The sequence below is a fragment of the Cibotium barometz genome, chromosome 14 (genome assembly GCF_041138505.1).
Source record: "Cibotium barometz isolate CiBa-2024 chromosome 14, ASM4113850v1, whole genome shotgun sequence".
Lineage (NCBI taxonomy): Eukaryota > Viridiplantae > Streptophyta > Polypodiopsida > Cyatheales > Cibotiaceae > Cibotium > Cibotium barometz.
Window position 1 is genome coordinate 45636880 of NC_141059.1, and position 26550 is coordinate 45663429.

The 26550-nt window shown below is 43.7% G+C and overlaps 1 protein-coding gene across 1 annotated transcript; it reads right to left on the reverse strand.

The window, feature by feature from the left end:
* Nucleotides 1–1763: 1763 nt before the first annotated feature.
* MOD1 (NAD(P)-binding Rossmann-fold superfamily protein) lies at nucleotides 1764–26205 on the reverse strand. The gene is made up of 12 exons (XM_086808650.1): nucleotides 25634–26205; nucleotides 23863–23972; nucleotides 23684–23739; nucleotides 23500–23584; nucleotides 23259–23306; nucleotides 22980–23054; nucleotides 22658–22769; nucleotides 22522–22573; nucleotides 6040–6091; nucleotides 5830–5887; nucleotides 2270–2368; nucleotides 1764–2170 (listed from the first exon to the last, which is right to left on the reverse strand). The coding sequence occupies exons 1-12, from the start codon at nucleotides 25914–25916 to the stop codon at nucleotides 2001–2003; spliced, it is 1200 nt and encodes a 399-aa protein (XP_086664776.1). The 5' UTR covers nucleotides 25917–26205; the 3' UTR covers nucleotides 1764–2000.
* Between the last annotated feature and the right edge of the window lie 345 nt (nucleotides 26206–26550).

A 26550-nucleotide genomic window follows, 5' to 3' on the forward strand; every position in this document is an offset into this window, starting at 1 on the left:
GTGGTGATCACACTACCACCACACATAAAAATCATTTGCATCTAACACCAATGACTATATAGATCTTGCAAAAGAAGCAAGGTGTTGAAAGTCCAACATTGCATGCTAATCAATCTACTGAATTTCACATCTCTATCCTTCAAGTATCTATTGAATTCCACATCTCTATCCTTCTCAAGTATCTATATCTATTGAATTTCACATCTCAATCCTTCAAGTATCTGCCATCGTGACACCTATTTTTAATTCATGATGACCACAACCTTGGTAGAAAACCAACTTTCCTTACTCCATACCTTGGTAGAAAACCAACATACTTTACACTATGTACCAACATACCTTACACTATGTTGGTGGAAAACCCAGCATACCTTGATCAAAGCCACTTTACTTGATCATGTTTGGGCTTTTCACGAACTCATTTTTTAATGATGAGTAAAAAAATTAACAAATAAACTCCTATCATCATAAAAGCTTCTTGCTTAAGCTTGTGATACCATTCAACATTTCTTGGCACTTTGAAATATTGATGATAATAATTCTAAGAGGCATTTAACGAAAAGGATGGGGATGAGAGAGGCATGCTAGTGAGTGGAAAATCACTATCAAGAAGAGGCAAGTAGATGAGAAGAATGGCACCTTGAAGCCTACTAATGAATCTAGTAACAATGTAAAGTTGATTTGGAGCTCTGTGGCAATCGAAGAATTATGTGCAAAGGACGATCATTCAACTTTGTCAAATATGGCTCATGGAACATTGATAATAGAGCATCCCAACAAATGACAAATCAAAAGGAATGCTGTACATCTCTATAGCTATAATACAAAACTGGTCTGCAGGAATGCACAAATGGCTCGATTTATGTTTCGTGTCATAATGCATGAGATGGGTTTTTTCTCTGCTATTTGAATTCTGAGTTAATGAATTCTGAGTTGATTATGTAGATTTTTTTATATGATGTTCTTACTCGTACATCTCTTGGTATGATGATGTTCTTACTCGTACATCTCTTGGTATGATGGTTAGAAGAATCTGCTAGCTTAAGCAAGATGGAGAGCCATCATGTACACCTTTTGTTTCTGTAAAACTGTAGGCCACACAACCAGTCATTGTAGATCACGCCTCATATTTCTGCAGCAAACGGGGAACATTGACAAGTTGCTAAACCACATGTAGAAAGCCATTCCAACGGTAAAACAACACCAAACTACCAAAGACTGAGGATAGCTGTAGTTCAACACAGGATCAATTGTGCTCATAACAAGCTGTAACACCCCCACACCTCAAAAATTGGCATATCTATGTTAACGGGACTCATGCTTTTCCAAGCTGCCAACCCCCACAGTACACAGTTTATTTGCCACCCACTACACGATTCAATTGGAAGCCATCACTGTGATTAAAATAGATGCACACATTGCCAGTCCAAATTAGAGCAATTTCTTCTTCATTTACACGAGTATGTGACGCCTTGAAGGAATAAAAGTAAACGTTAAATTGCAAGGTCCATGCAATTACCCAACTCATTTCTTGTTGCAAAAAAAAAAAATACATAAAACATCATTCAACATCATAAGGCTATCCTATTATGACAATAAAGGTAGTCTAGACAATGATTATTCAACACCATGAAACTATCCTAGTATGACAAAAAAAGGTCGTCTAGACATTGAAAAGGTCTTGGCAAACCAAGGGGCTTAACAGTTTCTTTAAATGCTGATGAGCAGGGGGGAGACTTCCCGAGCCAAAAGTGAGCCAGTTCTAGAAACCCAAATAACCCAAGTCTATATTTTTAGGAACAAGAAGTATGCAAGCACTTCAAATTGCACATTTTGTCTTGTACAGAGAAGTACCAAAGCCTCTCAAACTGGTAAGGAGCCGCAACCTTGAACAAACTAAATTCCCTGTTCCTTTTATAACCACGAAGGCCATGCTACACTATTTGGTCAAAACATTATCCACTGAGACTAACAAACCAGCTCAAATAACCACTGGCCAATCAAGCTGGAACACCTGACTTTTCAGGAACTGCAGCTGTAGCTTGTGCTATGGTGGGGCTATCAGTTGCCAGACCCATGGCATGCAAACCATTGTCAACATATACAATTGATCCTGTGATTGCTGATGCTAGTGGGGAAGACAAGAAAGCAGCTGCATTGCCAACATCCTCTGCAAGCGCAAATTCATGTCACATTCAGCAGCAGAGCCAGAATCATTGCAAACCCTGGTAACGTCCACTTAAAATCAAATAACAGCACCCCTACCAACCTGCCTCGAGATCCTTCTGTAATGGAGCATTTGCCAGCGAGTAGTTAATCATGTCATCAATGAACCCGATGGCTTTTGCTGCTCTGCTTTTCAACGGTCCTGGTGATAAAAATACGCGAGCGTTTCACATCAGGAACGGTCAATTAATGGGTGATGGTGTTGGGAGACAGTGTGTGTCCAATTTTGAGAGGAGTCGTGCATTATATAAACTTCGTAGGTGCACAATTAAGTCATCAACAATCATTATATAAACTCCTTACATGCACAAAGCAAATACATCAAAAATTGTTCAGGCATATATATATATATATATATATACTCTTGCAGGAGACTCCCAAAAATTGGAAGAGGAAAATTTAACGTTTCCTTGCTCTATTCACAACACGAGATCTCTAGAGCAAGCAAATAGTTCACTGATTTGCAGGTCTAGCAAGATTCGTTGTAGCTTATAAAAACTCTCCTCCCCCCCCCCCTCCCCCGCCCAGAGAGTACTGTCACACGCACTCAGGATTTCCATGGGTCAGATAAGAGTGTCATCACATAATCTCTGGATATTGAGGCTGGGAGATAAGTGGAGCACATGCAAGAGCATCAAGGACTACAAGGTATCTCACATACAGCGGATAGAGACCGAGGAGGCATGCCATCCTTCAATGCCCAGCATCCTACAAGATCAGGGGTTGCTTCCACTGTCTATTTAAAGGAGGGTTCGGTCCTGAGAAGAAAAGATGTTGCACTTTTCTTGCATGAGATACAGAGACCAGAAAACTCAAGAGGGGACAGGAGGCAACATCATGGTCAAACACTAGACTTAGAGCACATGCAAGAGCATCGATAGCTACAAGGATGCATTGTATGTGAAACACAGGAGATTGAGACCTAGGAGCGTAGTACCCTTCAAAGCCCAACATACTACGAGATCAGGGGTCACTTCCACTGTATATTTCGTTAGGATCAAGTCCTCTTCGCCTGAGGACCAAAGATGTGTGGCACTTTTCTTGCACGAGAGAAAAAGACTCGACCAGTCACCACCATCACACACTCATCACATCTGTTTTCCAGAAGTCACATCTGTTTTCCAGAAGGTTGGGCACTGCCAAGCTGGAGACAAGGACAACCAAACCCCACCCCAAAAAATTATCATCAAAACCTCCAAAACTGTTAGCTGCATCGAGACTTCACTTTAAGAACCTGACTTAAGTGGGGAGGATTGAGAAGAAGAGATTCCACACTGTGAGCATGATGCAAAGCAAGATGTGACACCTCATTAGCTGTGCATTTTACTAACACGGTATCAGAGCTTTGCCTTTGAGCTGTATGCATTTCTTCATCAAGCCCAAGTTGCCGAGAGAACTATTCTAAGTTCAAACGCAGGGGTAAGCTGTTTTTCCCGTTTTGGCTGCAAATACAAGGATTCTTGCACTATTGGTTGAGGTTTTTGGCACAAGTATTGGTTTAGGGTTGAGGCATGGCATCTCTATTACCTATTGGGTTCTCAGAGCTAAGGAAATTCGATGGATCCAACTATCCATTGTGGAAAGTAAAGATCCAGAGTCAGCTAGTTGCCCGCAAGCTATGGAAAATTGTTGAAGGCAAGGAGTTGAAACCAAGAGAGCCACAAAAGAGTCTCATATCCAGGTTGAGAAGGAGACTTATCATTGAGGATGATGAAAGTGCTATTGATAAAGAAGAACTAGTTGACCCACAATTGATTGCAGATTGGGAGGAGCATGATGCTCAAGCCTTTGCCTTGATTATCATGACCATGACCAATTCCGTGATAAGCGACACTGTCATTTGTTAAGGTGTGGAGAATTTTGCAAGAACAGTTTGATGCGAAGAGCCTCACCAGGGTGATCGATTTGGAAAGTCAACTACATGGTTTGTCTCTTAATGTCAACTCTGTCATTTCTTACATTACTCTGGTGAAAGACTCATGTGACAAGTTGGTGGCCATTGACTCCAAAGTTGACAGTACACATATGGCACATGCACTTTTGAGTAAGTTGCCTCCTCCTTATCGTAGTTTTATCAATTCTTTGACAATTGGGCATAGAGATAAGCCCCTTGATTTTGAGGAGGCCAAGGGGCCCTGTTACTTAAAGAAGAGATGAGGAACGAAAGGTTTGAGCAAGCAGGTAAAGGTAGGGAGCAAGCTTTTGCTCCATCATTTGGCACAGAGAAAGAAGAGAAGGGTAAGTCAAAGTCAATGGTGAAGTGTTGGTATTGTGATAAGAAGGGGCCACACCATGAGGGTCTATGAGGTGAAGAAAAACGACAAGGCCCAACATAAAGGAAAGAAGGCAACATCTAGTTCTTCATCAAAGAACAACACCAAGGCTTCAGAGGTGGCCACTAGAGCGGTGGAAGCATGGTTGTTAGAGGCGTCATGTGTTTGGTACAAGGCGGGTATGGTGTGCGCCTCGAAAGACTCGTATTTTTTTAGAGACATTAGAGGCATGTTAGAGGCGTCTATTTATATATATATATATGTGTGTGTGTGTGTGTGTGTGTGTGTATATATATATATATATGTGTATATATATATATGTGTGTGTGTATATATATATATATATATGTATGTATGTATGTATAGATATATAGTGAAAGTTGAGAGAGAGAGAGAGACTAGAGTGAGTGTGTATGAGCCTTGAGGAAGGGAGAGAGAGGGTGTGTATGAGAGAGGGAGAGAGAGAGTGTGTGTGAAAGAAAGAAAGATGTATTAAACGTCTGCAGAAGGCCAAAATAGTACATCCTCATCATCTGGATACATCATCAAGATTCAAGGGTACAAAATAAAATGAAATGAACCGGTAGAGTATAGAGATAGCTCCAAAAGTGGGTATAAAAAACATCATCATCCTAGTGTGTTTGAACTTTGAACTTTGGGTCTTGAGAAAGGCTTAAGGGAGGGAGGGAGAGAATGTATGAGAGAGGGAGAGAGAGAGAGAGTGTGTGTGAGAGGGGCTGCCTTGGGCCCTTAAAGCCCCCGTCTAAAGACTCAAACCAGCAAAAAAAAAAAAAGGTGGACGCCTCGATCAAGCAGTCGTACGCCTCTAACTGTTGAGGCACGCCTCGTAACAACTATGGGTGGAAGCTACTATGTTGACTTCGACAGATGCGATGGCATCCATCGATCCTACCTGATCCTTCTAGTCTTGAGCTAGCCTTTTACATCTCTTTGGATCCAAAGGCAAACAAAGAAGGAAGAGGGAGATTGATTCTCCCTTGTTATCTATTATCTGAATGGAGTCTTCATTGGCAACGTTAGAAGTGTAACGTTAGTGTGAATACACTTTCGTGCACTCACTTTGAGGCTTAGGTCCAGAAGTGCAATCAAGCTGAAGTAAGTTCCCTTGTGCTCTCTTGCTTGTGCAACGTGTGTGTGTTTATGCAATCAAGTCTTTCCCTTCTTCTCTCCTATAGCTGTGCATTTTACTATCAGGTACCATTGTATCACTTTTAGTCTGATAGACCCTTGTGGTCTTTCGTAGACGTTAATTTATTTCTCTCTCTCTCTCTCTCTCTCTCTGTGCGCACACACAACTGTGGTAGCAAACCTGCAGAGATGGTGTTCACTCGAATGTTGTACTTTCTGCCAGCTTCAAATGAAAGAACCTGTAGGTTACATGAGCAAAATTTAGGATGTACACTCCTTGTTTATGCCCATTAATAATATAGGACAGCAACAACCTAGTAAAGACTATCAGCTGTTTATCAAGCAAAGCAAAGCAACCCAAAAAAAAAAAAGGGCACAAAAACCAGCATACCCGAGTATCACTTTCAAGTGCAGCTTTGGCAGAGCTCATCCCACCACCATACCTATCAAAAATAAACAGGCAGATGGTTAACTTCTTTAGAGAAGAGAAAATAGAAAGTTGAACAAGAAAATTGGAGTCATGCTGGAAGATATTTAAAGCATGATCTCATGTGCTAGACTGAGTACTTGTGTGCAAAAAAACATGGCCTCATGTGCAAGACTAATTGTGCAAGACACTACTTACTCGTACACCTCTAACATTGTCCCAATGCAAAGGCAACCCTTGAGCATTAATCCCTCCTCATTAACCCACCTGCTGCTCTCCCCCCCCCCCCCCCCCAAAAAAAAAAAAAAACCATAATTCTGACTGTTTGCAGAAATTGCTGCCTCGCCTCCTAACCCTCCCTTCTAGTCTCAATCAATTGAGCAAGCTTTGCACACTTCTGAATATGGGCACAGACCAAAATTCCCAACCTCCCATATCTAGCTTATTGGCCCTCGGTGTAGACATAAGTCCCCAGAAGATAAGCTCATGATGAACAGATGGGATGTACACCGTGGAACACATGCTAGTGAAAAACACCATGCTGAAAATGTAATCCATGAATTCCCTAGAGATTATGCACAAGAGGGACAGCCGTTTTGTGGTAAAAGACAAGGCCATGGTGTCTATGTACATGAGGGACAGCTGTCCCGTGGCAAACAGAAGGTGCAGGACACTAATGAGCAAGAGAGAATGCATGCTGAAATTGAGAATCTCAAGAGACGAGTTCATGAAAGAGATGCTCAATTGAAGAGTTTGCATGAAGATCCAGGTGCTAAGTAGGTTTTGGATGCACAAAGGCAAACTGCTTTCATGGATGATGCTTTAGAAACTGTTGCATTGCAATTGGGTGTGAAACCCAAAAGAGATTGCTCTCTTTTCTCAAAAATACAGGTGACGTAGTGGAAGGAAGAGAGGGTGAGCTAATATTTAAAAAGCCAACTCATGTGAATCCTCTTGCAGCCGCTACCGCAAAGCTGAAATCTGTTGCACGCAAGGAAAGAGATCAGGTATCAGTTATGTCTCGTCATGCCTTTTCCACATATCGTACACCATCTCATAAGTATGCTTCTTCACTTCTAGGTGCACATCACAGGGAGCCAGCTTATGTTTTGGCCTCTACAAGAATGGAACCGAAGCGTTATGTTCCATGTTCAAATAAAGGAAAGAGAAGGATTGAAGCAAGTGAAGAGGATGTGCATCAACAAGAGACAAATCCCTAAAGTTTGAGAGCTACTCCGGAGAGTTTGTTTCAAGCAAGGCTTTAGTCTTTATCTCTCAGTTTGAGATTGCATTTCATGAGGGACAATTTTTTAGAGAAGTCAAAACTCAAGCATGTGGGAATTTATATGAAGGGTACTATTGCACATTGGTGGTTGGCTTACAAGCTTTCTCACAACACCATTGCCACATGGGCTGAATTTAAGAGTAAGTTTTATGCACAGTTTTTGCCTCCCAACTTTACCACCAACAACAAAAAGTGGGATTGGTTGGACCAAAAAGAAGGGGAATCAATTACCCCATATGTATCAAAGCTTAGGAAAGTGCTATTGGAGTAATTTCCTTCGTGAAGATAGATGAAGAGAAAAAGAAGAGAAAGTTTGAGTCGGACCTTCAACCCATCTTCCAAGATGGGCTTGAAATCTACTCGAATCAAACTTCACAATAGCTAATAAATTTAGCTTTGGCCTTTGAGCAACTCAATGTCAAATGGATGCAATCCAAAATTGATACAAGTATGGAAAAAGAAAAGAACAAAGCCTAAAAATGTACAAGAGAAGAAACCATGAAACAAGAGGAGCACATATGGGTTGTCTTAGCAACAAAGAGTGCAGTACATAAGAGAAGGTAAACACTTTAAATGTGATAACCAAGACCTCATATCTCCTCAATGTACTAGCAAGGACAAGAACGAAGAAGCACCCAAAGTGCATGTAAATATGGCGCCCGATATGCAGGGCAATACAGGTCATGCAAGCAAGGATAGAGTGGTCTACAAAGCATGGAGGCAACTCAAAGATCAGCCCACCTTAGTTATGATTGATGATTGCTCTGCTGAAAACTTCATCTCCAGTCAAATGGCTGTCACCTTAGGGATTGAAGTGGGAGACATGGGTCCTGTAATACATGCATGTTCAACTTTTGTTGAGAAGGATGTGAAGGTCACTCCTCATTGGAAAACTATGAATTCACATCCAAGGCTACATCGACCACGAGAATTTTCTTTTGGCGACTCTCAATGGACGTGATGTACTGACTGGCAAACCGTGGCATGCTCCCCTTGAGAGCCGTAAGAACTACAAGACAAACAAGCTTTCTTTTATGCAAAGGCCGAGAGCATCTTATAGATGCAAGTATATATTGGGCGATACTATCACATTGTATATCATGTACAATCAATAAAGAAATAGGCCGGCATATCATGTGAGTGCCTGCCAACAAGAGGAGTTTATGAAACAATTTAGTGCGACCAACCTCTTCACCATTTCGCTCACATGTTCTGCTCGTGTAGAAAGAGGATGGTTCATTTCATATGTGCATGGATTACAAGATACTAAATAAGATAACCATCAAGAGTCAGTTTCTCAAATTGGATGATTCATCATGCTTTAGTCATATTGATCTCAAGAGCAGCTACCATCAGGTGAAAGTGTTGCCTCAAGCCGGCCTGTAATGCATTGGCCTACTGGCTGCTCCAGCCCATATTTATTGTGGGCCTTGCCCCCCCCACTCATTTGTACCGGATATGCTAGTGTATATAGTAGAGTTCGACACCGTCTCTCCTCTCTTAGTATTCTAGAGTTTAATACTCTCTTATTTTTATCTCTTTTCCGCTGCACATTCTGACTTAACAATGTGCTAGACAATCTCCCTTTCATTAAGTGTGTAACGGGCGGTCCATTTCAAGCGCAGACATTACTGTTGGAAATTAGGGGCCACTTCCAAAGTGTAGTGTTCACGCCATTGTGCGCTTAAGCTCCACCACTCTAATCCCTTCCAAGCCAAGAGGAGGGATTAGAATGGTCCTAGTCTTCTATTACTTATAGGTGATCCCATTGCTTGCGACTCTATGCATGTGGGATGTAGGCAGCTAGGCCACGACCCCTCTCTCGGTGGCCAAGACGTAGGACACCCAGAGGCTTTGATGATATGGGGCTCAAAGGCTAAGGGCACATCCCCTCTTTTCTAGGTCTCTTTCTGAGTTTGGCTTTCTCGAATTTCAACAATACCCAATCATTTTCTTTGATGTCCAATTTGTCTTCTATGCTTATCTGTACCCTTTTTATGCTTCCCTTTAGAACACTCAATGGTTGTCCAATATCAAGGTCCCTGACATATTAATCAGCGCATTAAAAAACTCATCCTTAGTGTGAAGGTTGGGTGGCACGCCCCACTTGAGCAGCCAAACCTATAGGCCGACCAAGGTTGCGTCAGTACGTACGTACCTTATTATAAGGTACGTTTTAGTGTATAGTAGAGTACAGTACCATACTATACGGATCCATACATCGCAGTTCCCCTCCCCCTTCCCCCCTTTTCCCCTACTGACCTTTGGTCCAAGATCCTTCCATAGTTATCGATTTTTCACCCCCCGTAGGTGTCAGAATATGCAACGGAGATGATGACCAGATCTGGGAACACGAACAAAACGCAATGCAGAAAATAACAGCACGAGAGAGAGAGAGAGAGAGAGAGAGAGAGAGAGAGAGACGTGTAACTCTGCTCTATATACACAAGGAAGAATCCCGGGATGATACAAAACTGGCAAGGGGTGTGGGGCCATTTTATATGGCCCCAATGATGCAGTCGGCCTGTAGAAAGGCAGCCGACAGGACAAAAAAACTCCACGACTTGCTGATGTGTACAGTCGACCAGCAGCAGGGGTGTCGGCCAGCATCTGTGAAGTCCACGACTCATGCAAATCAGTCGGCCAGCTCCAGTATGTACACTGATGCAGTCGACCAACAACAAGGTCCTCCTGCCACCACAGGGCAACCACCCAAGCCAAGAAAAATAGGAAAAAATGGGAAAAAATATGGAGTGGGGAAAATGAGAAAACACCTATTACGGGCAGACACACCCACAACAGAGGCCCTGGTGTATATGTATAGACAGGAGATGACTTCTAACACCCCCTCTCAGCTCTCGTGGCTGTGAAACCAACCACAGGGAGCTAGGGTGCCTGAGCAAATCCTGAGATAGCGACTTCGTGAAGAGGTCCACCCTACTGTCCTCCGTCGAACAGAACTCTAGCAAGATGTCATCAGCAACGATCTGTTCACGAACAAAGTGTCTCTGGATGACCATGGGTTCCTCCAGTGGAAGCCCAATCCTGCAATGCAACCTTTGCATCCTCACCACCTCACAAGTAGCCCGGTACTCTGCTGCCTCTGTCGTCGACAAGGCGAAAGATGACTGCCTCTTACTACTCCGTAAAACTGCTCCTAGACCTGAAGTAGATCTCCTCGTGTCCGGATCTCCTCCCCAAACTAAGTCACTCCAACCGTGGAGTCGGACTCCATCCATCAATCCCCCTCCTATGTGTAAAGTGTCCATGATCCTTCGCATGCCACAAAAACCACAAGATACGCAATCCTGCTTCCCAAGGAGTCATCTGGAACCATGAGCTTAACTGCCTCATCAGGAAGCTCACGTCCAATCTGGTGTCCATCAACCAAATCAATGAACCATTCTGCTTCCGAGTCAAAGAGGCATCACACTGCTCACAAGGATCAACACCTGTTACGGTGCAAAGCCAAGTCCTGGAAACCTGCTGAAGACCACGCAAGGCCTTCTGAAACCTGTCAACCACCCCCTCTGAATCCGGAACCACAAAGCCTGGAAATGCACCTCCTTCTGCAAGTAATCAACTACCACCTCCCTAGCTTTCCGAGAGGTCCCCATGGAAAGAACGTCCTCATCTACAGGAGTTTCTTTGTCCCGAATACTGCGAGACATCAAAGTATTAAGTTACCTGTTTAGTTTCCTCTAACTGACGAACACAAGAACTCCCAACATCATGGAAAGTTCCTACCAACTGCTGCAATCAACTGGCAAGCTATCCACCATCTGGTCCCGACAAGCCTGCACCTGCAGCGTATCCACACTTAAGTGGCCATTACCAGACTCCCACTCATCACAAACCTGAGGACCTGGGAGAGAGTGCTGAAAGCTTGTAAACTCCATTCTCCACTCCACCTTCCCAAACCACTTGGCCTGTTGCTTTGTCCCGGAGAGCAACAAAATGCTCATCAAACTCCACCCGTACGCCAGTCTTGCAAACCTGATGCACTGACAACAAATGAAAACCAAGTGACGGAACATACAACGCCTGGGAGGAATGCTTCCCCCCTCTGCCATCGAGAACTATCTCCATCCTGCCCTCACTACTGTGAACTGGGATAGTGGATGTATCCCCAGTAAGAATGTGACCAGAATACCTGCAGAGATCCTGTAAATCAGAACGGGAAGGAGTCATGTGACTGGAAGCACCACGGTCTAGAATCCACTCCCGAGTATCCGTTGCAGAGAATCCTCCAACCTCCTCCCTGCCTGGAGAAAATGAAACATCGGTGTCCATCACCTCCAGATGCACAAAAGCCGGAGTCTTCATGATTGCTGCTAAGGAATCCTTCACGGTCTTTCGCTTGGAACACTGCCTCCAATAGTGGCCTTTTTCGCCACAATCATTACAAGTCCTTTCTGCCTTCAGTTTCTCGCGGTCAGTAACGGACTTCTTCTCAGAAGACTTCTCCAATGAAGCCTTCCCTTTGCCCGTGTTACGACCTTTCGACTGTTGGCCAGTTAAGACCTCCGAACCTCCACCCTGAGGAGGGTTCGTGAATCGTTCCTCCTGGTCCAAGACCATGGGCACAAGCTCCTCCCACCTGATGGTGCTGAGCCTGCCACTGGTAATCGAAGACGAGTAAAATGCTGAGTACTGAGAGGGCAAGTGTGACAGCAACGTTATAGCCATGTTCTCTGACAATATCTCCTTCCCAGCCTGAAGAACTTCCTGTTGAAGAGCCTGCAGCGTATTAATATGCTCCCGCATCGTCGACGACTTTACAAGGCTCATAACCCGCATCTGTACTTCCAAGGAAATCCTCTTCATGGACAATACCCTATTGTAAAGAGAAGCCAAATGCTACCATATACCTCTGGCCAGCGTCATATGCTTTACATGATAGATTACCTGCGGTGTGCAGTTGAGGAAGATAAACAAACAGACCCTGGCGTTGACACGATCCCATAACTGTGTCTGTGCCTCTCAGTCCTTTCGGATCAACGGTAACTCCCCTTCCTCTACTTCCGGCCGAGGAACCCCAACAACGACGAAATCAGTGAGGTCATAAGACTCAAGAACAGATTCCATGATAACCTTCCATACGCCGTAGTTGTTCCCGTCCAACTGACGGTCCAAAGAGAACGTGGGGAGTGTCGGGATCTTCACATGCCTCTCGGCCATCTCTAACAGATCTGCCATTGCAGGAATGTACTCTGCAAAAGGATGGGTGGGTGGGAACAAAGAAGAACTTACACCTGCAAGTGGCTGTCCAGCAAATCAGCCCGCCGTCCTCTTGCTTCTCCTCTTCCCAAACAATCCCGAACAGTCCACCAATCAGCAACAAAACAGTCCCCCTCTTGCTCACACAAATCCCAAGAACTATCTAGAGCCTAGGCTCTGATACCATGTCAGAATACGCGACGGAGATGATAACCAGATCTGGGAACACAAGCAAAATGCAATGCAAAAAATAACAACACAAGAGAGATAGAGAGAGACGTGTAACTCTGCTCTATATACACAAGGAAGAATCCCGGAATGATACAAAACTGGCAAGGGGTTTATATGGCCCCAATGATGTAGTCGGCCTGTAGAAAGACAGCCGACAGGACAAAAAAACTCCACGACTTGCTGATGTGTACAGTCGGCCAACAGGCAGGTGTGTCGACCAGCATCTGTGAAGTCCAGGACTCATGCAAATCAGTCGGCCATCTCCAGTATGTACACTGATGCAATCGGCCAACAACAAGGTCCTGCCACCACAGGGCAACCACCCAAGCCAAGAAAAATAGAAAAAAATGGAAAAAAAATATGAAGTGGGGAAAAATGAGAAAACACCTAATACGGGCGGGCACACCCACAACAGAGGCCCTGGTGTATATGTATAGACAGGAGATGACTTCTAACAGTAGGTGTCCGCCTGTAGCCGCTTATTTATCCACCCGTAAGCAATGTCACCGAGGAAGCACCTAGGGGGTTTTGAACCCAAGACCTCTTGGTCCTAGGCAAACACCTTCACCACTTGAGCTATCACCTCATTGGCACGTACGTGGCAATTTTTAAAAACATTCTGGGCCAAAAAAAACCCTCGGTCGGCCGCCATCGCCCTTTTTAGTCGACTTATGCAAACTGCGAACATAGCCATTCATCTCATTGATGCAAACATTGCAGCGAGAGATGATGATGATGCGGTGCTAGCCGCTGCGGTCACCACCATTACAAAGCTAGAGCTCAAAGTATGATAGCGATGGAAACATTCTGACAGATGAAGCTCTCATTTTGGTAATTGTGGTGTTGTTGAATGTTTAGAAATGAATTGTTTTTTCATTCATTTTTCTGTATATATATATATATACACACTAAAGTATATTTTTATGTTTTTACGACCTTACATATTTAATGTACCTCAAAATCTCAACCCGTACCTGAATGCGTACCTTACCGTACCTTTTCACCTTGAGGCCGACAGGGAAAAATCAACACCCCCATGACTGGAAAAAAAAATGGAAAAAACCTCACAAGGACGAGCACACCCACATCACTAACTACAATGTAATGTGGTACAGACGAGAGATGACTGCTAACATCCCCTCTCAGCTCCTAGATGTGAAACCAACCCCAGTGAGCTGGAGTGCTGAAGGAGCATCTGCTGAGATAGAGGCTTCGTGAAGAGGTCCCCTACATTGTCCTCCGTCGAATAAAAAACTAGCAAGATGTCACCATCCAAAATCTTCTCTCAAACAAAGTGATGTATCTCTATATGCTTGGTCTAGGCATGGAACACCGGGTTCCAAGCAATAGCTATACAGCTCTAGTTGTCACACTTGGATGACCGTGGAAACCCAATCTCGCCTAGTAGCCCCGCAGCCCCACCACCTCGCAAGCAGCACAAGTAGCCCGATACTCTACCTCAGTGGAAGACAAGGCAACAATTCACTGCGTCTTGCTGCACCAAGAAATCGCTCCTGAGCCAAGGGAAAAGCCGTATCTTGAAATAGATCTCCTCGTGTCTAGATCCCCTCCCCAATTAGAGTCACTCCAACTTCGAAGTCTAACTCGGTCCCTCGATCCACCTCCAGTGTCATAAAAGAGTCCAAGATCCTTAGTAACCTAAGGATACCGCAAGATCCGCAATCCTACATCCCAATGAGTCTTCAAAGGTGTCTGCATAAATGAGCTCAACAACCCCATTGGAAAATTCAAGTCCAATCTGGTGTTCAACAACCAAATCAATGAACTGACAAACTTCCAATACAAGGAGACATCAACCTACTCACAAGGATCATGTATAGTAAGTTTGGTATTCGGGTCCATTGGAGATGAAATAGGCTTGCAGTTCTCCATCCCAAAGGCCTCGAGTAACTCATTAACATACCGTTGCTGAGAAACAAAGAACCCCCTTTGAATATCCAATCCCAAAAAGAAATGGAGTAAGCCTAAATCCATCATCTCCTCTTACAAGGCAACCTTCATCACTACTATGTGCTCCACATGACACTCGGTGCTTCGCTGAGAACATTTCCTCCAATAATGACTCTTCTAGCCACAATGGTGGTTACAGGTTCGCTCGGCCTTCAAAGCATCATGATCTGAGTCGGGCTTCTTCTCGGAAGACTTCCATTATGAAGACTTCCCTTTGCTCTTGTTGTTGGTGGTAGTGTTGCGGTCTTTCGACTGCTAGCCAATCAAAGCCTCAGCACCTCTGGCATGTGGAGGATTCAAAAACCACTCTTCATGGTCCAAAACCATCGACACAAGCTCCTCCCAAGTAATGGTGCTAAGCCTCTCACTAGTGATTGAAGAAGAATAAAAAGTTGAGTACTGAAGGGATAGATGAGACACTAAGGTGATGGCCATGTCCTCTTATGATATCTCCTTCCCAACTTGAAGAACCCCGTGCTGAAGAGCTTGGAGTTTGTTGATGTGCTCACGCATCGTCGAAGACTTTGCAAGATTCATCACTCTCATCTGCACTTTCAAGGAAATTCTCTTCATGGGCGATACTTCATTGTACAAAGAGACCTGCCAAATCCCTCGAGCCAACGTCATGTGTTTGATATGATTCATCACTAGCGTGCCGCGTGTGCAATTAAGAAAGATGAAAGAACGCACACAAGCATTGATATGATCCCGCAGCTGTGACTCGGCCTCCTGCTCTTTCTTCATTGATAGTGAAAGTTCCTCCTCCTCCAACTCTAGCCTTGGAACTCCAACCACGATGAAATCAACCAAATTATAAGACTCCAAGACAGACTCCATCATTACCTTCCAGATGCCATAGTTATTCCCGTCCAATTGTCAGTCGACCGGAAACGTCGGGAGGGTGGGGATCTTCGCATGTTTCTCCGCCATCTCAAGCAAATCTGCCATCTTAAGGATTCATAAGGTCTTGTGAAGGGAGGGTGGGTGGGGAAAAATTTTTGAAGAAGAGGCTGGACTTTGCTGCAAGGTGGTTGTCCAGCAATGACGACCGCCTTATACCTACTTCGCCACGTCCAGTTCAACAACCCAGATATTCTCCAATCAGCACCAAAAACAACAACCCCTAAGGCTCTCACTGTCTCCAAAGATTCAAGCCACCTAGTGCTCTGCTACCATGCCGAGACGTGCAGCGAAAAAGAGACGAAAATAAGAGCAAAAAACTGCAAAATAGCAAGAGAGGAGAGACGGTGACAAACTCTACTATATACACTAGTATATCCGATACAAATGAAGGGGGGGGGGGGGGAGGGGGGACAAGGCCCACAATAAATATGGGTTGGAGCAGCGAGTCGACCAGTGCATAACAGGCCGACAACCCCACAAATAGCCCACGATTGGAAAAAAATCCAATCGGCCGGCAAAATATCAAGTCGGCCAACAGAAAAATAATGGGCCCCACCTGAGCAGTCAAACCTACACGTCAATAGGGAAACATCAGTACACCCACGGCTAGAAAAAATTTGGGAAAATGGAGAAAAATGGAGAAAACCTCACGGACGGACACACCCACATCATTGGCCCTCACTCCCTATAGTCTAATATGGTACAAACAAGAGATGACTGCTAAAATGTTATGCATGGCATACTTGCGTAGTAGCAATGAAATGCGTTTCAGACTTCACTCAAACCTACATGCCGATAGGGAAACATCAGTACACCCATGACTAGAAAAAATTTGGGAAAATGGAGAAAAATGTAGAAAACCTCACATGCGCGGGCACACCGACATCATTGGCCCTCACTCCCTATAGTGTAATATGGTACAAACAAGAGATGACTGCTAACATGTTATGCATGGCATACTTGCGTAGTAGCAATGAAATGCGTTTCAGACTTCACTGAAAGACGAAACATTTCGGAACGTTTCGGTTATTTTGAAACGAGTTTTTTATGTACTTTTTTTTTAGATTTTGGGAATTTTGAAGATTTGGAAAACGTACGACTGACAATTTGGGCCCTTTTATGCTTTTGCTGCTCACGAGTCCAGAACGCGCACGCGTTTCTCCACACACGTTTCCTACACACACGCGGTGCATTCCCACAACGTATTGTGCTACGCAGGCAATCAATTTAAATGTTTTTTGGACAATTTGTGAAGCTTCCTAAGATTGAGGATTTTCAGCAGGGAGCTTTTTTTTGTTTCTTTTGCCAGAGATGGGTCGAACTCGTGATGTTGTGTGGGCACATGTCACTTCTCTTGGAAGATACGGTGGGTCCAACTGAAAAATGGAGATGCAATTTCCGTTTGTTAGTGGTGGCGAGAGCGTAATCAAAGCCCTTTTGTCTGGCTTAAAGGAGGAGGGGATTTCTGCTTGTTCCAAGGTGCCAAAGGTTGTGCATGACGGTCTACAAGCTTGGAAGAAAATGCACAAAGGGGTTATTGACTATAACACAAGTACAAGTGTCGAGGAAGAAGAGAATTCTCAAGGAGTGACAAAGAGGGGCAAACCACAGGAGGTCAAGAGCCAAGACTCATATGCAGGTAGTGTACATGGACGTTCAAGCTCTATGCCAATAGCAGCTTGTTCTAAATTGCTGATTGTGGAGTCTCTCAAGAGAGGCAGTATCAAAGTTAGTATTCAAAAACAGGCAGTGAAAGAGGCAACTCGGGAGATGACTAAGCTTTTCACACAGTGTGCCTTGTCTTTCAACATACTACGCACTCATCGTTGGATATGCGCCATGCGTGCAATCAACCGAATTGGGTAGGAGTGGGAGGGGCCTAGCTATGAGACTGCGCGCACGAGCTCTGTAGACAGCGTGCACATGTGCATCATGAAATTCAGCCATTGAGGAAGACATGGGAGAAGTATGGTTGTTCATTGCTTTGTGATGGGTGGTCCAATGTACGCAAGAGGAGTGTGTACAACATCTTGGTGTCCTCTTGCAAGGGCACAATGTTCTTGCCTGCCATTGATGCATCCCAGGCAGGTACAGTGGTGACAGGAGAGTTTATATGGCGCCATTTGTGCGAGGCTGTGTTGGAAGTTGGGCCGAAAAACATTGTGCAAGTGGTGACTGACAATGGTTCAAATTGTGTTGGTATGGGCCGCATGCTTGAGGACAAGTTCCCACACATTGTTTGGACAGCATGTGCCAGTCATAGTTTGGATCTTATGATGGAGGATATAGGCAAGCTTGGTTGGGTGCAAAACATATTGAATACAACTCGGTTCATTGTCAAATTTGTCACAAAGAGGCCCAAGATACTTTCTATTTACAAGGCACAAGGTGAGTTGGAATTGTGTAAAATCCCGAACCCCTAGGTTTGCATACATGTTCATAGTGCTTGACAGAGTAGTAAGAGTCCGAAAGGGACTCTTACGATTAGTGGTGGTTGTAACTATTTGGTTCTCGTAGCTCTATTTCACATGATGAAACCCATACCCGAACACCAGACAGGTGGAAGAAGACAAGGGAACGGGGTCCATAAGGTTTGATTAAGAAAAAGCACCATTCTTGGTCAAAAAGCAAAAAGTCAAACGAGGTTGACCGCAAGCCAAAGACCAAAAAGCAAGGCCTTGAAGCTAGAAAAGCAAAACAAGAACTTTTGACTAAAGTTGAGTAATATTTTACTATTAAAAAGACCAAAAGCAAAGTAAAAGACAAAAGCAAAGTAAAAACATCACTTTTTGGCAAAAAGCAAAGCTTCCATGAGTATAAAAGAAGCATGAGCCTTTCTTGAGTATCAAGTTGAAGAAAAGCCTCTTCATCGCATTGCCATCTTCGTTGAAGCATGGAAATCATCTTCTCCATCATCATCTATGAATCAAATCATGGAGTTTTTCATCGCTGCCCGTTTATTTTAGAGCACCTCCATCAACTACAGTGTCACGTCATCATCTGCTCGTACGACTGTATGGATCCATACAGCCGTACGGACATAAAATTCAAAAACCCTAAAACTGCTCCAAAAATCCTAAAATTTAGTTTTTGGAGGTTTTTATCGCCCAAAAACCATTAAAACAGGTTTTATATCAATTTTCTTGCCAGAAAGAGCTTTTCCATGGTTTCCTTTATTAACAAGATTGTAGGAGTTGTGGAGATTACTCATGGGATGAGCGAGTGATTTTTGGACTTGGATTTGGATCTCGAATTGGAATTGGATTTGGATCTGGACTTGGACTTGGATTTAGACTTGGACTTGGATTCATTGGATTTGGATTTGGATATTAGATTTGGTACTAGCTCAATGAGAGATACTTGTGGGTCATCCCCGTGGTGTGCTTAGCATCAGAGATCTCGTGCCTCGATATCGACATCGACTTGGATATCCTACATTGGCATATCTGTTTGTTTTGTATTCATTGATTGTATTGATCCTGGCCAACGTGCCCACAGATTTTTCTTGAATAAATTCCTGAAAGGAGATGGGACATGTTCCCCGCTCAATGTGGTGTACTATGCAAGATCCCTATTCCCTTCTCTCCCCCCCCCCTCTCTATATCCTTATCTCTTAGACACATGGTTGAGTCTGTCACTGCACGCCCCGTTGGGCTTACAGTGGCCAAGGAGTGGTATGATTGGGGGGTTGACAATAAGTGTCCAAAGTCAAATAAGTTTGCCAACACTATCATGGGTGGTTAGTGGGCAATAGCAGAGTAGTTAGTGAGAGTTTTGCAACCTTTCTATAGTGTATTGCGTATCACCGACATGGAGAGCAACACCATGGGACTCTTGTACGAGTACATGGACAAACTCGAGGAGGCCCTGAAAAGTCGTAGGGGGTGTAAAACCTGATGACACGCTTGTTATAGGCATGGCCAATCGCATGGGGAGGTGAATTTGTGCTCTGACATTGAGTGAGTATTGTCTTCACTCTTAACTCTTAACTCTTGAGATTCAACTCTAAACTTCCAACATCTCGAATCTAAATTTGAATGTTCAACGAACTAGGAAGGCTAGCCTTTGTGCTATTTGCAAAACGAACGTTGGGATTGGTTTCATAGACCAATCCATGGGGTGGTCCACATTCTCCATCCTTTTGTGGAGACACGAAGACCAAGCAATCTACAAGGAGTTGGGAGGATGGTTGGACCGAGTGTGACAACATGGGTGGGTGGAAATGTGGTTGAACTGGCTATCTTGGAGCAACAGCGGCTTGCATTCCACAACAAGACAAGAAAACATTTTGGGTCACCTACTACGGAATTACATTTAGGAATGTTGCAGCCCGTATCTTGGTGGGAAAAATATGGCATAAGCCCCCCGGAGTTGGTGAGTATTCGTTGAAGTTTTGTGCTCATGTCAAATGTGCTGTCACTTGTGTCATGAATGTCATCAATCATGATTCATGACTCACCCATGAATTTTGGTATTTGAATTTTGGCAAAGGAGACTTGCTATGAGAGTGCTCTCACAGGACTACAGCTCAGGTCCTTGTGAGAGAAATTGGAATACATGGGCCCTTTTCACACAAGGAAAAGGAACAAATTTACCAATGCAAATTAGAGCGGTTGGTTTACTGTCATTGCAACCTGCATCTACTTGAGACGAGAGGCAATTCCATAGGGCCCATTCAAGTGAATGTTGACAAAATCGACGTCGAGAAAGTGAAAGACATCCTGGACATCCCACTTGATGAGCAAAACATTTACACCATGTTATATGAGGAGGCGATGCAGGAACCAAGCAAAATCGTAGCCTCTCAAGCCAGGGCCAGAGTTCAAGTGGGTAAACATGGTGCTAGTACAAGTGTTACACTTGGCACAGATGATGCTAGCACGAGTGTTGCATCTGAGGCAGTAGGGGAAGAGAATGTGGATGACTCGTCCGATTGGGTTACAGCTTCTGAGGCATCCGATGTTGAGAATGGGGATGAGGCTATGGAGTTGGATGAGGCAGAGGAGGATGACTAGGCTTCTAGAGTCTAGACTCTAGTATCTACTTAGTACTTAGTCATTCTCAGCTTTTTTACAGGTTCATTTATGAGCATGTCACATGTTGACATTGAATATTGTTGTAGCTATTAGCCCATAGCCTTTAGTATTTTTTTTTTGGTATTATGTCAGATGTGCAAGACTGTCAGTTTCCTTGGCCAATGGCCATGGCCATGGCCCATGTCACATTTCTGATTTTATGGATTGCTACTCTTGAGTCTTTAGACAATCTTTTTGGTTACTTGTAAGTTGTGCTATGTGGGCTGGTGAAACTTGAGTGTTAAGTTTTAACATGTCTCAAACTTCAATTTGACATATGCAAATTTGCAATGTCTTGTTTTTATATACAATTTTGAAAGTCTGTAAGTTCAAGTTGACATGTTGTTTGTTGAAAGTCTTATAAAGTTGTGTAAAACTTGTTGAAGGTCCCTGTTTTGCTGGTCCACACTTCATTGAAGTATGGCCGGACAACTTCTAAGTGAGTTTGGGCATCCACACTTCATTAATGAGTGAGCGGGTAAATTTTGGATCATTTATCCTTCCAATGGACTAGACTATTGACCAACCACCCTCCCTACTTATGGAGAGGTGTGGGATTTGCGAAGATGATCCAATAGCCATCCTTTTTGCATATGGAAATCTTATCCCTCTCTCCCTCCTCTCTTCAATGAAGCTCCAACTTCAAGAAAGCTAAATTTAAAGAATTTACTCATAAAAGCAGTCCACACACTCTCTTGCTTGCTTCTTGGAGGTCCTCTTACATGGTGGAGCTTATACATGGTCTAATAACAACTTTCTACCTCGGACTGGCCTAATCTTCTTCTCTTTCACGGACTTCTAGCACGGGTTTTAAGAAATTAAGTCACTCACAAATCTTTCAAAAGTTGAAACCCTAATTTTGCAAAACCCTAATAATGCAAAAACCCTAATTTCAATCAAGAGAGCTATGAAGTATTGTTTCATCATTACTTCAACCTTAAGCTCAAAGGTGTCCATAAATGGCAACCAATTCTCGGGTAAGAGTCTCGTATTCTAAACCTACTATACATCCGTGTTCTTGGCCATTAAGGTCTCCTATGTCTCCGCCTGGCACATTTGGACGTGTCCGGATGCCAATGGAGCTCAAGCTAGATAATGGGGATTACTCGCAATTGAAGTTGTGGATTCAACCTCTACTATGAGACATGTTTAAAATTGTTTTTACATGAATAAATGTCATGGGAAATCTAACAAGCATTGCCCATAGAGCTTGTATGTGAAAATAATACAAATCATATTACAAAGGGAGTTGGCCCTATTGTAGTGTTATCTAATTTTCAGCATTGCTATCTTGTTTTGTGTTGTGCCAATTCACTTTGTTTACGAGCATTAATAGTTTAAGTGTGTTAAGATTGTGCTCAACCCCAACCAGAGGAGTTTCAAATGCGGTATGCCTATAATGGAATCAAGAATTTCATGCCAATTCACTTTGTTTACAAGCATTAATATATATACCCAGATGAATCCAAGAACATGCCCAAATTCACCTTGTAAGAAAGTGCAATTTATAACCTCATGGTAGTCATCCATAAGATAATAAACCATCAACTCCATCATGCATAGTATGGACTAGATACTACGACATCCCCACTAACGTCATTAACAGTTTAAGTGTGTGTCAACATCGTGCTCAACCCCGACCAGGTGAATTACAAATGCCTATAATGGAATCATGAATTTTGTGCAATGACCTTCGATATTGGAAGTGGAAAATGAAGCATGCCACCTATTGGTTGATTACAAAAAGGTTAAGGAGCTTACCCAGGAATAATTTTCTCTGAAGCAATGTATGTAAGGGACAAGGATGACCCACCTGCAGGAAAAAGACTATGCATGACTTTGATATCTATTTTTGTTGACCAAAAGCACATATCATACAGTTCTCTAAGAGTCATACCAGGATTCATGAAAGGCCCAAAATGTTTCAATAAAGACACATATGAGTAGCTTGAAGCTGAAACAGCAGCAAGATAACCACGCCTAGAAGTCTCCAGCAGGGGTTTGGTTACCTGTTTTCACAGTTCACGAACTTAGTCTAATGAACACAAGGTCAAGCTCAAGAAACAATCAGGCCATTATAAGGTGAAGCACGTCACAATTTCAATTTGTGACCAGGCCCAAACCACCCTCAAGAAAGGATCCCGCCCTTATAAGGAGAAGCACAACACAATTTTAATACGTAAACAAAGCCCTAACATAAATGTCTTGTCATTTCATACCTCTGGACCGTTGGCCAAAGAATGCACCAAAATATCTATGCTGCCGAAGTCTTGTTTGACACTATCTGCAACTTCCTGCCAAAAAAACCTGTGATCAGAAAAATAACGAGGGCCACTCTCTCAACACTGTTGATGACATCAGGCACAAACAGCTCTCATGAAGCCAACTCAGGCAATTGCACAGTTGCCTTGAAAAACAAGATTGGGAGGAAGAAGAGTAAAAGGTGGGGAGTGGGGAGTGGGGAGTGGGGAGTGGGGGGGGATTCATTTGATGCACACCTCCACAGTCCATTTAGTGTGGCCTGCATATCTTTTGTTTGCTTTTATCTGGATAAAAAAGTTGCAAAAGCATCAGTCTTAACTGGTAAAAGAAATAGAACCGTGCATTTCATCCATAGAAGTCAATCATGCACATTATGCTTTGCGCATCCCCTTTGTCATCTTATTGCACACCCATATCAAACAGCCCAAGCTGGTATTGATTCAGGATAATCATAATAAAGGTATAGCAGATCCTTACATCTTCAGGTACATCATCTAGGTTATCAAACACAGCATCAAGTGGATAAACTTTAGCAATCTCCATGAGGGATCCATTTGGAAGCCTGAGATAATAGTTTTGCATCACAAGTCAAGATTTGTGCTATTGCTCTCTACAACGCATTTAAACTGAATTACAGGATATCCAACTAAATTGCTCTTACACACGAGATTCATCAAACTTCCCCCTCCTGAAACTCATCTCAAAAATATTCAGAGCCTGCAGTTACAACAACAGTTCATTGATGAGATAATGAAGGCCGATATAGAAGAGATCATCTGGAGTGCTACTGAAGCTTGTTTAGCCACAATTTTGATTTGAGCAATTGGCATAAACACGTACAGGAACCCAAGTTCCAACAAGAATCTCAGCTCCAGCTGCAGCTAATGCCTTGGCTATTGCCCAGCCATAACCTTGATCATCTGCTACTCCAGCAATAAAAGCTCTCTTACCTGCACGTCAAAACCCCACCTTGGTAAATGAGAGACTCCTTGCATAAGCACTGTACATTATTAAAATTTAAGGGTAACCACTGTTCGCTGTCTTATATTTGTTCACTGGCTTTGCATGTGACTCCTGGATATTCCACTACTTTGAATGGACAGCCTTGTCAATAGACTAGCTGAGCAAGATTAAGTTTTTGCTAGAGAAAGGTAGAAATCTGAGAGAATGCAGACCTTACGCTACCTGGCCTACTTGAATATCTTTCAGTGCCGAAAAAAGATTTCGCAGAAGACTCAACCAGGGTACAGATTGAGCTACGAATAGGAGATAGGAGGTACAAAAGACACAATTTACAAGGGTCATGAAAGGCATTGTGTCAAAAAGCAGGCTAAGACCCTAAAAATGGACAAAAGGGTGGGACTATCTTGTGCAGATGGTCTCCTTGTATGGTAATGATCCACCCAAGGTGATTAAAAATATCGAGACCATTGTGTGAGATAATGTGTACAGGCTGCATGGGAGCATGGGTGATGCATGGATGAGGCCTGATAAGAACCACTACAAACAGGACCTTGGAAATTTTAAAGAAGCTATTGCATTTTGTACAGTGTACAAAACGTTCTATAGTATGCAAGATTGTAGGGTTATGTATGAGTGCAGAATGCAACTAATGATACACCTGCTTTATGGTAAATTTGGACCACAACTTGCACTGTAAATAGGGCTCTCAAGCACATTTGCCCCCTCCCCTCCCAAAGAAGGCAGCTGATCAAACCTCCTCCCCCATACTTGCAACTTGTAAACATGCTGCTACCCACCTATTGAACACATATTTGCCATTCTTTAGTGCAGGTAGACCATAGCAAGTTTCGACCACCCTTCAGTATGCATGGAGCCTCACAAGCATGCTGCCGCCTGTTTGTTTTTACTGCACTCATTTACACCTGTAGACTTCCATCATTCACTGCCCCATCTGCGCCCTATATTAAACTGCTAATTGTCATAAACACTGGTGTGAGAGTAAACCTAAGGCTTGATTCTTCTCAAGAAAGACCTACGAGAGAAAAGGGTCTTAAGTTTCAAACCCATAGTATGTTGATTGATGTATAACGTATGCATGCATGGAAATTTCAAAAGGCAGAGTATGTTCACGAGAGAGGAAATGGTTCCTGGGACATTTCCAGAGGAGGAATGTTCCTGGAATACTGAGGCAGGGAGTGGTATTCCAGAGCATTCCAACCAGGAAATGCAACTCTGGAGCATTGCCGTGCATCAATGTTGGCCGGAGCAGGTCTGATTCTGGAGCTGCAAGAGATGAAAAATGGGCTGACACCTCGGATTCCGAGCAGAAAAGGGCTGCTTATGGTGACATCACAGTTTTCGACATCGGTTGATGGTGTGACGGCAGAGTTGCAAGCGAAGGATGATGATCAACTGCCCCCATTTAAAATTCATGCGACCGCTGTCCTTGACGTACATGTAAGTGCATGAGCATTTATGCATGCAAGCGTAACATACATTCAAATCAACAAAAATACATATGTAGACGCAAGTGTGGACTGGCCATGGTTGATAGGCTTTTGGGGGAGCGGCCATACATGTACGGAATTTCTGAACGAGCCCTCCACATTCTCTTGTTTATGTAGAGAAGGACCAAAAGAATGCTAACCTCGAAGATCAATGGAGAGACTAGGGGCAGCTCCTGTTCCGTTGGCAGAAGCGGAGGGCTGGACCGCTCCTTTCCTTTCAAAAGTCGACATGTGCGTCGTCTTCACGCCATAGCTTAGGAGGTTGGAGAGATCAGAGCCGGAGAGGAAAGTCTTCGACAAGCGGGCAAACCCTAGCCCTCGCGGCTGCAGAGAACAAGTTGTGGCGAAGGCGGCATTGCAGAGCTTGCGGGAGGAAGACCCGGCGACTGCAGCGGCGTGCATGTTGCAGACAGTGGAGGCCATCGTGGGGATCGGAAGAAAACCTAATGACGGATTCAACAGAAATTCCTAAAACGTAGACCTAAACCTAAGCTCTGCAACAGGAAGAGAGAAGTTTGCTTTCTAAGGAAGAGGAGGAGCCCCGCATGTGAGGACGAAGGGGGAGGGCGACAAGGGCAATGTATTCCGACGAGAGCACCAACAAACAGTCCAGTTTAACGCCACTCTCCCAACCCCATGCAAACGCGAGTTCCCATTGGCTGACGGCCTCTCGTTTCCCTAACGTAGGTGACCTACTCACCCATCCGGCCGTATGAAACAGAGACATTTACCTATCATCATATCGTCATATGACCTTTGACAAACCTTCGTCACTACTTACATACATCGATATATATTCGAACACACACACACGTAGCCCTAATGGCATCGAACCCTGGTCCTCTCGCTGGAACCCAACCGTTCTACCAACTCAACTACTAATCCAATTGCTAATTATTATCAATACTCTATTATACTAAAAGCATGAGTTTAATCCATTTCCAAGCTTGCTCCCATGTTGGATTTCCACATGGTATCAGAGCTCCACCATCCCCTCGTCGATCTTAAGCATCTCATCAACTCTATTAGTTATTTACAATTAAGCACTAATCAATCT